The sequence below is a fragment of the Odontesthes bonariensis genome, chromosome 17 (assembly GCF_027942865.1).
Source record: "Odontesthes bonariensis isolate fOdoBon6 chromosome 17, fOdoBon6.hap1, whole genome shotgun sequence".
NCBI lineage: Eukaryota > Metazoa > Chordata > Actinopteri > Atheriniformes > Atherinopsidae > Odontesthes > Odontesthes bonariensis.
In genome coordinates, this window is record NC_134522.1 from 9,363,570 (window position 1) to 9,380,540 (window position 16,971).

Genomic DNA, 16,971 nt, shown 5'->3' on the forward strand with positions numbered 1-16,971 from the left:
ATCTATATTTTCAGTCTGTGTCTACACTGAGCCAAGAACCAACACAAAATTTAATAAATCTGCTTCCACCAAAAAGTCCTCCAATCAAAACGCCCAAATACGTTGTTTCTTCATACGTTCATATATGAACCATAGGGACAGTGCTCTAAACGATCGAAAAGATGGAAATACGACTCATTTGAGCATTTCCACATGAAAAGAAAACCTCATTCTTAAGAGTTTCCTTTAACACGCCACAAAAACCTCTTCAAGAGGAAGGATGGGGGATGGATGGCAAGATTAGAGACGGCACATTCAACCACGGGAAGAAAATTCCTGACCCAAATATGACTGTTGATATAAAGTGTTTTAATCACCTCTGGGTTAGTTTAGTCAGTCAATAAATCTTTACTGAAAAAAAAAAGAAAGTGTCAGCTTCTGGTTTGGTTTGAACAATAATATAACTTGGTTAGGGTGTGTAATTAGTTATGATTAGGGCTAAAATACATTCTCTTTCCAGCGTCCCGTACTTTAATGGATGCCATTTTGACCACTAGAGGTTCTTTGAACAAGACTGCAGGTTGTTATTGCCTTGTTTTTTTCTAAATTCAGTGAAAGGTACTGAATGTTACGGACGTAAATAACAAATACTTATTTTTTTTCCCAAAATAAAGACTGAAGACTCAATTGGTTATGCTTTTTGTGTAATAACTTATGCAAGTGAGTGTGACAAACATCCCTGTCAGATGCATGCAGTATCATGCGCGCATCCGTCATCGTTTTCATCCGTATCAGTCAGATTTACTCAATTCAAAACCATATCACCTTGAATGAGTCATGTAATTGCACTGCGAAATGTGTCCTATCCTGCACAGCAGGTTTGTTTTGTGTTTTTTGTTTGATGGAAGTTTGTGTGACAACAAGAGCACACAAAGACGAGAAAAAACTACACCAACGCTTGATGCATAATTCCATGAAAACGCTATGACTCTGATTACCATGGCACCCCTTGCTTGGTATTCCAGCTGAGAGACAGGAAAACAAACCACATCAACTCCTTGGCAGAAGTCACGACGCTTGACCAGACTCACGAAATAACAAATCATTAACAAGTTTGATTGCACACGCACACACAAAAAATAAACCTTGCCAAGAGGAATATAAAAAATCTAAATGACATGGATGAGGACATTGTATTGCCATTACTGGATGGAGCTCAGGTAAACCGGACCTCCACCTCGCTCAACATTTTTCAGACTTGATACCTGCAGGAGAGATGTGTGATCAAACTAGTTCACCTGGAAGCCAGAGCCTTTCCATTTCAGAAACGGCCAGGGGGGAAACAGTCACTTTGTGAGACATTCGCGTCAGCGGTTTCTTCATTTCTAACAGCCTGTGCAGAATGGTGTTCAGAATAGGCCTGTAAAGACTGCCAGGACCCTCGGAGGGAGTTTCCAAGGGTCCTCAGAGCTTCACTCACATGTGGAAAACATGTTGCCATGAGCTTTGCAGTGTTGGGGATATATCAAAATTACTTTGATGACAGTGAGCAACAAATATATATTAGTTTGAAAATTCAGAGCCTACTGATAATACAGCCTTGGTTAATGGAAGTTAGTCATATCTTGCAGGCTAAATACATAACCCATATCAGAGAAATTAAATTGGGATAGGCTAGTAACTTTTTTTTTGCTTACAGGTGGCTGTTGAAGCTGTCCAGTTCATCTGTGTCCGGGAAGAACACATCTCCTCCTCCTCCTCCTCCGTCTTTGTTGCTCTTGGATTTCTTCCTTTTCAGCTTGAACGACAGCAGCCGCTTTAGCTTCTTTTCTTTCGGGGAAACCAGTGAAGCATCAGGGGACAGTGTGGCGCTCTGTCCGGGGCTGAAAGGACCGGGACCCGCCGGGAGAGCACCAGAATCTGGTCCGGGAATGGTTGCTGAAGCATCTTTGAGAGACTCCGCGCGCTTCAGCTGCTTGCTCTCCTTCTCGTGCGATTTTGATTTAAATAGGTTCTTTACTTTTAGCGAGCTTGACTTACTCATGGCGTGATACTGAGGAGCCCGTTGCACAGAGGCTGAAAGCTCTGAGGTGAAAACATGAGGAAGACTCTCTCACTTAAAGCAACTGGGGGAGTGATTCGCCCGGATAACCTGCAGAGCGGGTTGCCGTGAGCAAACTGACGTGCTCGCGCGCAGGTTAAAAAAAAGACCAGCAAATTTACAATTACACTTCCCGACTGAAAACTTCAAAATAAAAATAATAGCAACGCTTTATTCCAAAAGTGATCATAGGGGTAGTGATCTTGAGGACCTCACAGCATTTCTACCTTTCAATTCTATCTTTTGTACCTGAAGACTTGAAACCTTTTTCTATAAATTCTAGGGTCAAAGTACTGAGTCCTTAACTGGCTGATTTAATATATAAATAAAAGTGTATAAAGGAGAGTTGGCTATATGATATGATAGGTATCAATCATTTCTTTCAAAATTGAGTCATTTTGTGTATCCTTTAGTGTTTCCTTAGATTTGGATCCTCAGAGTTTTACACCTCAAAGGCCACACAAAATAGATTATTCTCACCACATACAAAAAAAAATCTGCAGCAAAGCTTTTTCATTCATTACTTGCACCAACTTTAAAAGTGACTTTTTTTTCTCCCCACTGTCACCAAGTGCTTGCTGAGCTTGAAAGGGCTTGTAAATGGCCTTTGATTGGAATTGCCACTATGAATTCAACTGAAATCATGTCATCATGTTACACATTTGCACAATGCCTGCCAAATGACTAGTTTTGCAGGGTTTTTGGGATACTATTGAAGCCAATTCTTCCTGTAAGCCCCAAGAAATAAACAGTAAATTTCATTTTTTTTTAGTATTGTTGACCACCCAAAGCACTTTTATACAACAAGCATACGACACACATTCATACATCACTTCTATGCAGTGCTATTGTTTACATAGTGCTTTTTTCCCATCTTCATATAAACTTGTGACAAGTGAAAAGTCATAAAGTCTTCAAATGACACAACAGTGGTGGTCCTGGTCCAGATGAACCAGGAGATTGCTCACACAGAGGAGGTGAAGCTTTTTGCTGACCGGTGCAAGAAGAGCTATCTTGTACCGAATGTTGAAAAAACAAAGCAGACGGTGATAGACTTCAGAAACAATGCCTATGCATACCCCGCTCTTCATCAACATGGCAAAAGGTTCCCACAGGTTTATGTGGCTGCTGACCTGCCCTGCTCCCTGTGCACCTCCTTTCTGATAAAAAAAAAAAAGGCTCACCAGCTGCTTCACTTCCTGCTCCGGCTGAACAGGTCTACTTCAAGCTTTTGAAGTGTGTTGAACAACAGCATCTTCCTCTGGTACAAGAACTCCTACAAGTATGAAATAGTTCTCTTCATTGTACACCTGTGCAATTTCCTTAATTTTTAAATGTATTTTTTTAGGAATTCTTCATTTATTTAGAGGTCTCCATCTTTATTACACTGTTCTCTTAGTTTTAAATCTCTGTTTTCATGGAGCCAGGCACTTGATGTCATTCTGCTTGCACCTCTGGTGTCTTGCTGAATGACAATAAATAAACCGCTCACCCACTGGCAAAGATATCAGAGGCAGCATGGGATTCAGTGTCTTGTCCAAGGACATGTGGTCTGGGGGAGTTGGTCACAATACTGATAACATTGACCAGCATGAGGCTTCTTCTAAAGCCATCAAAATTCAAAGTTCAGTTTTGATATGGATTAATAGTGAAAACTCACATTTGAGAAACCGTAAACCAGCTGATAAAAATGTATACAAATAAATGATATTTTCTGTAAATTGTTTTATAACTTGATTAATTGATTGCTGTATTTTCCTTTAGACTAAGTTTATTCCCTATTCCAAAATGTATGACTCCCTCAACAAAACACATAGGTATGTGTTTGAAATGCCAAAATATACATGTAATCCTGTCTTAGAGGAAACGATGCCTCTATGGAGGGAGTAAAGTGTTCTCTGTAGTCAGAAAAGGAACTTGGTTTTAAATAGGTAGAGCGTTATGGCCCTGAGCCACAAATACATTCCTGCAATCACTGGGGGCCAGTATCTCAGTATCTGTTCTGTACATCAGGTGTTGTTCCCTTTAAGTGCCTACATGCTTACAACTTTAAGAAGAAATAAAAGACCCCGATGCCTTTTTATCTGAATGATCATCTGCTCCACTGTTGACTTCAACAATCTAACCGAAGTGGACGGTTTTTGTGCTTGGGTTAGAGTTATGGTTTCACCTTCGGCCTCATCTTGCTGTATTTTCTTTGTTTCTCTTTAATGATCTCGTCACATGTTGTGTTTGTGTGTGTGTCTATGCATAGAAGTGTCTTTCACTTTACAAGTTGCAGCATTTCAAATCAGTCCTGTACAGCAAGTTTTGGTTAGTAATGGTGCCCCTTTTTCAGTCGCCAAATGTTTCAGTATTCAGTGAAATAATGGCTCTCTCTGCTGGTCGTAGTGAGCAAAGACAAGGATAGTCTGGAATTTTGAAGAAGACACACATTCATGTTTACTACTTTTCCTGACTTATATAAAAAGAGCAATGCACAGAGCTATTACTGCAAGTAATACAGCCACTCTCTTTCTCTTTGTGGGTGTTTTAGAAAACACGTGTGTTCACAGATGGAAAGTGAGATTGATGGAAGACGATGAACCTTTGTTCACCTCAAATTCAACTCATCATATGAAAATAAACCTTTAAATAATGAGTGAGGCTTGTCAATGTATCAAACATGTTGACAGTATGTACAGGAATTTCCCACAAATCAACACCTCTCTGAATGAGCTCTGAGAGCTCAGTAGTGGGGGTGTCCCTGTACGCTGAATGATAAAAGTCAAGTTTTGTTGGTAAGTAGAACCATCAGAAAACAGCAATGCATTTATGGGCAGAAACTACAGATGGAGTTCAAAAGCAGGAAGATTAGTGAAAAACGTCACTCACACAGACACAGAGTCCGTTAGAATGTGGTTTTAGCTTCACCTTCTTCTGCTTTTAAGAGTCTTTGTTCTTTTTGTACATACTATTGAGGCACCCAACCGAACACTTTCTCCCAAAGCAGCTGTTGCATCAGTGAAGTTGAGGTACTCGAGGCAATCGTTTCCACTTTCATCTTACACGACTACAGTGAATACCAAGGATAAGTCATTCTGTAAGGTATGTGTGTTCTGTGCAAAGAACAGAAGCTGCTAACTTTAGTTTATAATTTAATAATTTATTATTCAGTTTGGTAACTACATATTGATTTCAATATGCCTGACCTGTGTGAATTGTTCGTTTTACTGCAGCTAAATACAACATGGTAATAAAGCTGTTCAATTTGGACCTTATGAATTTAAAGTTATCTAAAAAAAATTCAAAACCCTTAAAATGGATGATTACTTTTAAAATGTAAAAAAGTGTTGAATCTCACGAAAAGTATGTAAAACAGACTTTTTAGTTCAAAAGATGTTATTTAGACTTTTTTAAGTATACTGAACTGGAACTTCTGTAAAACATGAACATTGTTTGAGAATTGTTTGTGTTTTTCATTACACTATCGTCCCCAATAGATAAGTGACAAAACAGAATACCTTCCGCTTTGATAAGTTCTAATATTAAATCATATTTATCCATTTTTACAATGGGTCTACTGAGAAGTGAAAGTCCCGACATGAGATATCAACCAGCTTGTCATGTTTGTTCCTTAAAACATGTTTTTATGGAAGTTAAATGCCATTATTTGGAAAAGTCAGAAAAGTAAGAAATTACGTATCTACTACTGTAAATGCGTTGATGATTGCTGTTCTTCATGTTCGTTCTTTAAAATAGAACACTACCAGAACTGTGAAGTCCCAATGTCACAAAGGGATACTCTGAAGTTTACCTGCAGACATTTTTAATAGATTCGGTTTGGAAGTGCAATTTGATTTGACCTATTAAAAGTGCTGGAATAGTTCCACAGAATCTCCAGTCAAGTTGTCAGTTTTCTTAAAAACCGTTGCTGGCTTAGTCCTTTAGTTCTTTAATTGAAAACAGCAGCAGCAAAACTCAAGATTAAAGTTTCCTTTGACCAGTTATAACTGCAACTTTTATGTTTCTGGAACTCAGACTTCTCTTACTCCATTTATTCATCTATTTTGGTAGGCAATTACATCGTTAAATTGCCATGTAATTCAGTATCTGAGGATTTCAGAGCAATTGAACCAAATCTTGGTCATCACTTATTTTTAATTTCTCAGTGATTGTCAGATCAGATGGAGGTTTGTTTGTCTTTACACACCATATTCAATTATTGTAAACACTTTTATATTGATTAAAATGCCCTAAATATAGTTCTACACACACATTTTTTACAACTATATGAAGAAATTTTGCAACATTTGACCTACTTCATGCAATCTACAAAACTGATAAAATAACCCTCCATTTAAAATGACTTTTGACACCTTGACATTCAACAAACTCAGTTTCTACACCTGCTCACATTTGTTTGCGCAATTCAGCTTTTCTTCATGCCCTTAACCTGCACGAATACAAGTTGTTGATCTACCTACACTTGTGCTGACTATCAAACTTACTGTAATACCTCTGAGATCTTGAAAGATAAGGATCATGTCAGTGTCTCAGATCAGAAGAGGCACAAAGTGCAGCAACCTGCTGCCTCGTTTAAATATGTTCATTTTTCTCTAAAATTAGGTCATTGACATGAAGAGGAAGAGCTGAAGTAGAGCGCAGGCTTGTATCGTGTAAACATGCACAGATGAGAGTTTCACCCAGTTTTTTGCCAAAAGAAGTTATAAGTAGGTTATGAGTGGGTTGGCTTTACCTGAAAGAAAGCGTTTTTGGATTGAGGCCATTCACTTTTGATTTTAACTTTCACTGAAATTAAAATAAAGTTTTGAATATTATCCAGAACAAGTTTAAATATTTCAATATCTGTCCAACTACTATTCAAATCTTTGATTTGAGTAGAATTAGTATCAGTCTACCACTTATTAAAATGGAAATGTAAAAAAGTAAAATATGTCTGAACCCTCTCAGACAAGCTTGTTAAGTAGTCTTCAGGAATAGTTCTCCAGGCTTCTTGAAGGACAGCCCAAAGCTCTTCTTTGGATGTCGGCTACCTGTTGGCTTGGGCCAACATGCGTCCCTCAGGTCTCTTTCTGAAGGACATCACCTAGTCACCTTGGTACAAAAATACTATGTTATATTTGTCAAACCGTGTAATATTTTGTATATTTTTCCTGCTGAAACTGGTTGTATCTTGGCAGCAGGCTGCTAGTAAAACCAGTGCTTATAGATACAACTTAAAATTGGTTCTTTGCTAAATTGTTGTGTGTTAGGGTTCATCCCTTCAGCTTTTTTTTATTTTTATTTTATTTCATTTAATTTTTTATTTTAGTATTATTATCGTTTTAAATTATTTAGCTGTTGTATGTCTTTAATTTATTCTTGTATTTTATTCTTTTAATTTTTTGTTTTTATTTTTGTGTACAGCACTTTGGTGAACTGAGGTTGTTGTAAAGTGCTTTATAAATAAAATTGGATTGGATTGGATTCAGCTAGGTGCCTTTTTTATGCTTGAATGAGTCATAGGTCAGTGTTAACTGACCTATGAAAAAAAAAAAAAAAGGTGAGGGCCAGATTAAGATTTTTGCACAGTAATGTAGTTCTGGTAGGCTTCTGTCCTTTTACTTTTGCCTTTTGGAAATGTTTCCTCTTCAGTCAAAATATCTTGTGTTTGGTGCTAACATTCGTCTTTTCCTCTCCAGATTAAGATCATGGATATTGTAAATACAGACTACGATATCAGTTGGCCTACAGATGTCCCAGATGAGGGGCCCTGCAACATCTACCCTAACCCTGTAGAGGTCCTTACCCAAGCCTACATCCACGCCCTCATCTGTGCTTTCGGGCTGATCGGCAACATTCTTGTAATAGTCACCCACATCTTCTACAAAAGAACCAAGACGATGACAGACGTCTATCTCTTCAATGTGGCAGTGGCAGATCTAATTTTTGTAATGGCTCTGCCACTCATTATATACAATGAGCAGAACAGCTGGGTGATGGGTTCTGTGGCCTGCAAGATACTTCGATCAGTCTATAGCATCAATCTGTACAGTGGCATGCTGCTGCTCGCATGCATCAGTGGTGATCGTTATGTCGCGATAGTTCTTGCTCGACGCTCCTTTGGGTCTCGCTCCAAAACCCTGACGTACAGCCATCTTATCTGCTCAGCTGTCTGGGTGTTTGCAGTGGTTTTAACTCTGCCCACACTCATCTACACTGAGCTCTTAAAAGAGGATGATCTCAGAGGGCCTGAGAGTTTCACTGTTACGTGCCAGCTGTCTTTCAACATGGGTGACACAGCAAAATTAGTGAAGCTCATGGTGCCCAGCCTCCAAATGGCCGTCGGCTTCCTGTTGCCCTTTTTAGTGATGGTATTCTGCTACTCGTGCATTGTGTGCGCTTTGCTGCGAGCACAGAACAGTCAGAGGCACAAGGCCATCCGGGTGGTCTTAGCAGTTGTTGTGGTTTTCATTATGTGCCATCTTCCCTACAACGTCTCTCTGCTGATCCACGTCATGTCTCTTTTCAAGGAGAGAAGTTGTTTGTCAGAGAAGATTATTTTCCAAGTTTTGGCCATCTCCAGGAGTGTAGCCTACCTCCACTGCTGTCTCAACCCGATCCTCTATGCTTTCATTGGAGTGAAGTTCAGGAGTCACTTCCGACAAATAATATCGGACCTTTGGTGCTTCAGCAAAAAGTACATCTACTCTGCTCGCTCATCACGTGGGACATCTGATATTTGCATCTCAGGCTTGATGAAGGTCTCAGATGGCTCTAACAATATGTCGTCATTCAGTGCATGACAGAAGCCTTTCTAAAGGGGATATTTAGCGAGTAATGAAACAGCCTCTCATCTATCCCAAGCTGTTGCTTTGCTGTAGCTGTACAAAAGAGCAGGTGAAAGCAAAATGTGTATTTGCAGAGTGAATATTTGCTACCTTTACTACTTTGTAAGATTGTGATATTTCTTATACCAGGCTATAATGTGCTAACTGAATGCAATTTGTAAAATGTAAAACTGAACAGCACACAGATCCTTTTTTTCTGACTTAGCTATCCCAAATGGATACTCCAAAGATAGCATGGTGTCTACAGTCAAAGCGGAACATACAACATTCTGATGTTTTGTGAAAAGTTTCGGTAAATTCTCACATTTCCCATTATAAAGCCACAGCATCTTTTTCTGGAAGCTTAACTGGTAGTTTAAGACACCGTGCATAGAGCTCTTGCACGCGATTGATTGAACCAATATTTATGTGTAAATAAATTCTCCTTCAAATAGACTAAAAAAGAAACAAGAAATTGGTTTTTCATTACATCTGCTAGTTGCATCGATATTAAAACATCTGTTAATCAGAGCACCAAACTGGAAATGAGTTACAGTTGTGCTTTTCACCAAAAATCAAAGTCTGTGTCCAAACTACTTACTTACTGCTAACTATGTAGTAAGTGTGCCATTTTGTGACCCGGTTTGAATGTATACTGAGAATAGAAGTGCATAATCAGTGGTCACTAACCCTTGAAAATACAAAATATATTACACCGAAGGAAAGAGCCAAGAAACTGCAGTTTCTGTAGGTCTTCTCCTTTCTTGGCTCCTTCTACTTCTACTTCCTTCTACTTTTTAAATTTACTTTTTAAATTTAAATTTAAAAAGTTACTTTTAGAAATTTAAATGTTATTTTTTTTTAATCTAGTTTCTGGGTTATATGAATTATAGATTAACATCACTACCATATGTAAAAGGAATAAGAAGTACCCTATTCAACATGACTTTTTCCTTTTAACTGCAGATATGAGACATATACATGACTTGTGGCAAAATGATAATGTGCTTATTGTAAAATGATTATTGTGATCAATGTTTCATAAAAAATTATATTAATTATACAGGGATAAAGGGTGCAAAAAAATTTAGAAAGTAACTGTAGGCACTAAATATTGATGGACGTCACAAAAGAGAGGCTTTAGTTCATGCAGCCTCTTCTCAGCATGCAGCCATCTTTTAGGATTAAAAGATATTCTTGAGGTGTAAAGATGGCACCCCTCCATGATGCAAGCGTTTATTTCAAGAAGCCCTTGTCTTTAAATCACATGATATTTTTGCTTTGTTGCGGAAAGCACCGCCAGCATAAACAAAAAGGGGAATTAATGTCATTTAAGGGAAATCTATCAGAAAGAGAGCCTGCAACTTAACTTCTGCCATTGTGTTTGTTCTTGTTTTGAACCATAGACTTTTGTGTGTGAGACGTTTTTTACTTGGTTCAACTGTCTACTCGTTGCCCACTCATGTGGAACAGCTGAAGTTTAAGAGAGTTACACCTCGCTCCATCAAAACTGAGTGACGTATTTTTCTTCAAACATTCAACTGTTGAAAAGAATCACAGGACAAAGGATGTCTGTGGAAAACAAAGCTATTATGGCTGATTTCATTGCTAACATGATATCTTAAGTTGACGTATGATTATAAAGCATTTGCATATTTCATGATTGCAGTCGTGTGACTATAACAACAACATTCGATTTTCTTGCATCAGTGTTTATACAATGTTTTGTGTTTATTTTAATTTTAACTGCATTAACTACATTAATTTCCTGTAGTGTTGATTTAGAACATTTTTTGTACTTTTTAATGTTTCGTATATAGTTGTACTGTTTTTTCATGCTGTCAGAATAAACATTGTGCTTGAAAAATAGTATTTCTTTAACATTATTAATTATCAATGAAAGTCTGAAGTTTTGAATCAACTGTCTCTGAAAGCAATGAAGATGGCACTAACTTTAAAATTATTAACCTCTGTATGCTTGGATGCGCTGTATGCCATTTATTTCATGTTTTACTGTCAGAACCAGAACCAAAGAGCAGAGCATACTTTTTAAAATATTCATGTGAAATCACACTGGATCCAAACACAGCAAACACACAGCTGTTACTGTCAGAGTGGAACAGAAAAGTGACATTTATGGATCAACCTCAGTCTTATTCTCGGCATCCAGATAGATTCACTGTATGGTTTCAGGTCCTGAATAGAGAGACTCTGACTGGTTATGTTAATACACAATGTTATGTTATGTTGTGTTATGTTAACACAATAAAATGAAGCACTTTAAGCCACAATGTAACGTCTAAACTAGTAATGATAGTAATAAATCATAGAAGACAAGTTAAAAAGTAAGACAAAAGAGCTGACTTTGAAGACATAGAAATGCAACATATGCTACTTATGAACTCAAAGCAACCTCACATCCTCACATTTTGAACTTTCTGATAGTTTAGATAAGGTAACAGAAAAATCAGAAGTGGGATGTAGGTCTGTGTGTTCAGAGGTGTTCTGCACACAGATAAAATCAACTCTTCTCTGTGGTCGAGCACTGCTTTTGTCTTTGGGTCATGACGTTGGAAGAAAGGAGTTTGTAAAGGAGATGTGCAGAAAGAGAAGGAGGGGAAAATTAAGGTGTAAAGCTTGAATGCAGCATGCAACATGAGGTGTCACCATGTTGTGTTCTGAAACTCATGGGCACTGAACAACCACAGCTCTGTGGTTGGGTGTTTTGCTCAAATGGTTTCCATTTAGTTGCCGATTGAAAATTACATGTCAATATGAAGTCATGTTATGAAGTGCAGATATTCATAGTGCCCACAGAAAAAAACTGTAAACAGAGCATAAATAGCGATTCCTTCACTTTTAATCGAGTTTCATGATCAGGCCAACTTAAAGGTGCATTACTGTCACCAACTCGAGAAAAACTAGATTATTTTTGCCAAATCAGTTTGACTTCAGAGCTCATCTTACGTGATGTGATTATGAAAAGTCTACTTTGCTTTCTTAAGTGACTAAAAAAGGTGAATTCTCTCTATGAAGTCATACATTCCAATGTTTCTAGCTCACTTTGCTGTATACATTTTACAGTTGAATACTTACTTGTATTGTGAAATGTACACTAATGTCCTTATGGTTACGCATTGAGTAGTTGGGTGACACAGTCAGCATTTGCTCAATCAAGCTGAGAGCATCTGAACTGATGAAGGTCAAGCTTCACCCTTGTTCCTCTGCTGCTTTGGTTAGAATTTGTATATTTTACTGTTAATATAAAAGTGCAAATGCACCCTGTAACTTCCATGAAGATTAAATAATTTTATCAAAGTTGTGTCTCAAACTATTTCTTTCGGGAACGGGTTTATTTTATGTATGGTTTTGAAAAGTTTGAAAGTTCACTGTTACATGCTTCCAATCCATCAGCCTGACAGTTGTGCCAAACCTCTGCAGCAAGATGCTTCAATGCTTTAATGGCATTTTGGTCTTCTTGAATACAAGTTTGTCTGTATTCATGTCAGAGTTTAAAAGAGTATAATACCTCCTGAAAAAGGTTAACACACACAGACAGAAGGTAAATGTATGTGGTAAACCATAGCAGGAGTTATACTTTATCTCATACAAAACTAACCCAACAGTGTTTGACAAAAGTAAGATGACATTTTTTTTAAAGGTAATTCAAGGTAAACACAAGAAACTGGTGCTAAAGAAAAATGGACCAGACTCAGTGAATAATTCCCTACTATCCCTACATAGATCAGTGAGCAGTGCTGACCAACATGTCATTGGGGTCATCAGTGTTTCATCAAGTTGGGTCTACGACACCTCCAGGAGGCTAAACAGTGATCACTGGCGTCCCAGAGTCACTCCCCTAATGCCAGCCATCACTGCTCCTCTCACCAACTGTACACCAGTCATTGCGGGGTGGGGATACAAACCCTGGTTCGGGTAGGTGGTAGAAATAGAAGAGGTAAAGATAAGTAGGAATGGGATTCAAACCTTGTTTCGGGTAGGGGGTAATGAAAGTATAGAGGGTGCCAGAGGTGGAGGCAGGAAAAGACACACTAGCAGATTCAGCAGACAAACTCACCTAAACAGCCATACAATCACTAAAAATGCCAGCAAAAACAAAGCCATACAGACCAACTCACCTAAAATGGCTGCCTAGTTTCAAAAGGCTCACATGGGCCACACCCTCCACTTAAATATCCTGGATTTCTTCCTCGTCTCTTCCAAGAGTCTGTTTTCTCTAAGTGCTCCCCTGCTGGGCCCCCAGCTACTATTGCCTTCTTGTGATTTTATGTAGCTGTAAAGCACTTTGAATTACCTTGTGTACGAATTATGTTCTACAAATAAAATTGCCTTGCCTATTAATGACTTGGTTTTATATAGCGCCTTTCAAGTAACCCAAGGTCGCTTTCCAAAAAGGAGATGGGGCTAGGGAATAGAGGAAAGAAGAGGGGAGGGGGTATAAATGGGGATGGGGCCAAGGTGATTAAGGATCATTGGCCTCAGTGAATAAGTGGGATTTGATGTGCTTTTTGAACATTTCCAGTGTGGGAGCTTGGCGGATATGGAGAGGTAGACTGTTCCAATGGGTGGGGGCAGCAACACTGAAGGCTCGGTCTCCAAAGGTCCGTAGTCTGCAGCGGGGAGTGACGAGCTGGTCCTTGCCAGAGGACCTCAGGGACCTTGGTTGGGAGTGTTGCTGGATGAGATCAGAGAGGTACTTATTGCTTCTTCTAATCCAAATCCACTGACTGGACTTACTGCCTCATCTGGCACTGCCTTCACTATTTTCCTCACGCTCAGTCCACTTACACCCAGCTCCCTCAACAATGAGACAGCAGACTTTGCAACAAATCCTCTACATCCTACTTCCGCTGGACATATCCTAAATTTCCATCCTCGCTGCTCTGCTTCTGCCCCCAACTCCACACACCTAAGCTTTTTCCTTTCATATGCTTCTGCTACTAATTCCTCCCACGGAACAGTCGGCTCTATGAAATAGACTCTCATTCTACTCCTAGACCACAAGACTATATCAGGCCTTAAATTTTTAGGCTATTTCCTGGGGAACAACAAGCTTATGTCCTAAATCTACCTGCATCTCCAGAATACAAGCATCCTCTCAGCTGCCGTGCCTCCTTATTGTCTTATTAACTTTCTCCCCCTCTTGGACAAACTGAATTGCCACTCTCTTCACCTTAGACCTTCCTAAATATACCTGCCTTCGTTTTTCTTCAATACCTGCAGCTAAACTTCTTAATACTTGGTCATGTCGCCATGTATACCGGCCTTGTGACAGACTAACCTTACAACCTGACAAAATATGCTTTAGAGTTGCAGTACCTGAACATAACGAACATAACGGGTCTCCATTTACCCAGAGTTTTAGGTTCTGGGGAGTTGGCAATACATCATATGTAGCCCCTTTCAAAAATCTAATAATCCTTTCCTCCATACTCCACAGCTCTTTCCAACTAAGTTTTTTCATCTCTACACCTTCCCAATTCAACCACCGTCCCTGTTTAGAAGTAGTCTAACAGCAACATGCTATATTTATCCACTGGATGTCTTCAGTAAATTTTTGGTGAACTACTCTTTTACCACTCTGTGTTTCCCATCATCAGGAAGACACACTCTCCAGTTGGCAGCAGCTTAAAATGTGCTGTCCACATGAAATGAATCTTAATTCATGCACATTTCTGCTGTCTCTACTTTAAGTTTGAGTTTTTCAACTGGAAAAATATTTTTCATTTCTTACCTCTGTATTTTCATGTGGTCACACATACTGATAATGTTTACATTTTGACATACTTCCTTATCTTCTGCATTTAGCTCTTTGTTTTCTCACCACACTTGAATCAGCTGTCACAAGATGTAGAACTTCAAACATTAATTTTTTTATGTATTTCAATTTTTAGATGCATGTGAACACCAGATATGAACTGCAAATCTTCTCAGTCTGAATACATCCGGAAACCAAAACAAATCTGTTCATAATGACTTATTTGACGGTGTTAATTTGCATGTTTTGGTCAATTCTATTCAACTGGAAACAAAACCAAACTGTTAAGCAGACACCTGTGCTGCCTTCCCTTCCTCCTCTGAGTTTCTCTTTGTTCAAATGATTATCTGCACTGCATCGCTTCACTTCCTGAGCCTCAGACACAAACTTGACAACAGCACCACTCCAGTCATTTCTCACTTTGTAAATCCTTGATTCCTCTCCTTGCCTCCTCACATATTTGTCCTTTCCCCTCTATATTAGCAGTGGAGGAGGTGAGGAGGAGACATGTGGAGAGAGATATTTCCTTATTTTATTTTGCAGGCCTAATTGTTCAGCTGAAATCAACAAAATATGACAATTTACTGATCTTTTAGTTGCAGCTTTCTGCTGTATTGATTGATCTTTAGCAAATTGTTATTAAAGTATTAATTATTAAGCGTTCATGGCATTGTATGCACGTGTTCAACTTTAAGTGAAACATTGTGTATGATGCATTTTAGTGATGTTTCATCACACTAAGTTGTGCTTCCACATAGCCTTCCTCATCCTATGACCCCCTAATACTTTATGCAGAAGCCTATTAAGTATCATGAAGATGATTCTGGTGACTCCACATTTATTTTTTTAACAGCTTTTGCTTAAAAAGGAGCAAAGAATTTTCCACTTTTGGCTTCTCTATCCTTGCATCGCTTCACCAAGACTCTCTTTAAAGCATTTAGTTCTGTCAAGCACTTCGATTTCACTCATCGTGAGTTTTCTGGGTAACATGCAGAAAAAATAAGCTAAAATCTCCTTTTTTCTCTGGAATATTAATTATTGGTCACCTGCTCTGTTACTGCAGTTCTTGTTTCCACCTGACCAAGTCACCTGCTCTCCTTACTGCTCCTCATCAACAATTAGTAACCACTGCCGTTATCACGAGACTGTAGCTAAAGTTATTGCCAAGTTATTCTTCCCTGTCCATGATCAGCCAACCGGCCTGCCTGTTCTGAATTTCAGTCTCACAGCAATTTAACAGCGTATATGTGTGTTGACATGACACCTTTCCACAGTATGGTTGTAATAAAAAATATTGCATATAACAGGAAGAAAAAAGCTTTTCCATGAGACTGTTTGACTTGTTCAAACAGTAAAGGTGTGTTATTTTTTCCAGTGTATTTTTAGCACTGATGTATTGGCATGTTTTGGCATGTCCACTGTGAGGCAATCACTTGTATTAGCCTCCATTTGTAAAAAAAAAAACAACTATCAACTGTGCATTGCATTGTGGGTAATGTAGATCAATAATTTTGATAAGAGATCAGTTTTTAGTCCAACTAATGCAGTGTTTAATAAGTGGAATAATACTTTGCACAATGAATAAACTCCACACTTTGGGGCCTGCAAGATGAAAGTTGAAGCTGCACTGATGATATTTTGTCCACTTGGGGGCAGTAATATATGTTAAAAACACAACTGTATTAGACATTGTATCATTTCTTATTATGCAGTGTGCCATTGGTGAACATCAGCATTCATTTGGAGTTGTTTCTGACAAACAGGGCAATCAAATTCCAACTTTTCCTGTTAGTTTTGCTAAGCTTTGTTGTCTACAGAGATAATTATCTGTTCAGCTGCTACATGCCTCACAGTGGTCACTGGCTTTATTCTGTCGGTTGAGCTGTTTAGTGCTGTGCAGGTTGTGCAGAGTGGATCTATTAGCTGCTTGCTACAGCTGGGAGATGTGTGCGAGTGAGCACAGAAAGACTGAAGCAAAAGGCTGAGGGCAATAAACCCACTGCAGACATGGATTATTTCAGCTTTAAAGGGATGTGAGAATACGCCGATTTGAACCAGTCACCTCTGGTCAGGAATGTTGGCATCAGGTGATATATGAGCATCCATTTTTTTCTTTGGAAAAACTTTTAAAAGCTTTTTTTTCACTGATGATTTAAAGACTGCCTTTAGCCTCAGGCTCATTCCACATTTCTTTTTTCAGTTTTACACCTTATATACATTCTACGATAAGGCAGGCCTGGGTGCCGTCTTTGGCGCCTTGGTGATTGAGGAGGGTTAAATGAACTCAAAGCAGATCCTTG

At 38.7% G+C, this 16,971-nt stretch overlaps 2 protein-coding genes across 2 annotated transcripts in view; one reads left to right on the forward strand and one right to left on the reverse strand.

Annotated features, from left to right (window-relative positions):
- crybg1a (crystallin beta-gamma domain containing 1a) overlaps positions 1-2,131 on the reverse strand; it is a 52,874-nt gene extending 50,743 nt beyond the window's left edge. Inside the window, exon 1 of the mRNA XM_075447649.1 lies at positions 1,677-2,131. Within this exon, the coding sequence (XP_075303764.1) occupies positions 1,677-2,023 (347 nt within the window). The 5' untranslated portion in view covers positions 2,024-2,131. The remainder of the gene's footprint in view (positions 1-1,676) is intronic.
- A 5,642-nt stretch (positions 2,132-7,773) lies between these two features.
- On the forward strand, positions 7,774-10,633 carry ccr6b (chemokine (C-C motif) receptor 6b). Its single transcript, XM_075447870.1, has one exon. The coding sequence runs from the start codon at positions 7,774-7,776 to the stop codon at positions 8,866-8,868; it is 1,095 nt and encodes a 364-aa protein (XP_075303985.1). The 3' UTR covers positions 8,869-10,633.
- The last annotated feature ends 6,338 nt before the right edge of the window (positions 10,634-16,971 follow it).

Bases quoted from the DNA above. Each gene is read 5' to 3' on its own strand.
- ccr6b (XM_075447870.1), top strand. From the start codon at position 7,774: ATGGATATTGTAAATACAGACTACGATATCAGTTGGCCTACAGATGTC.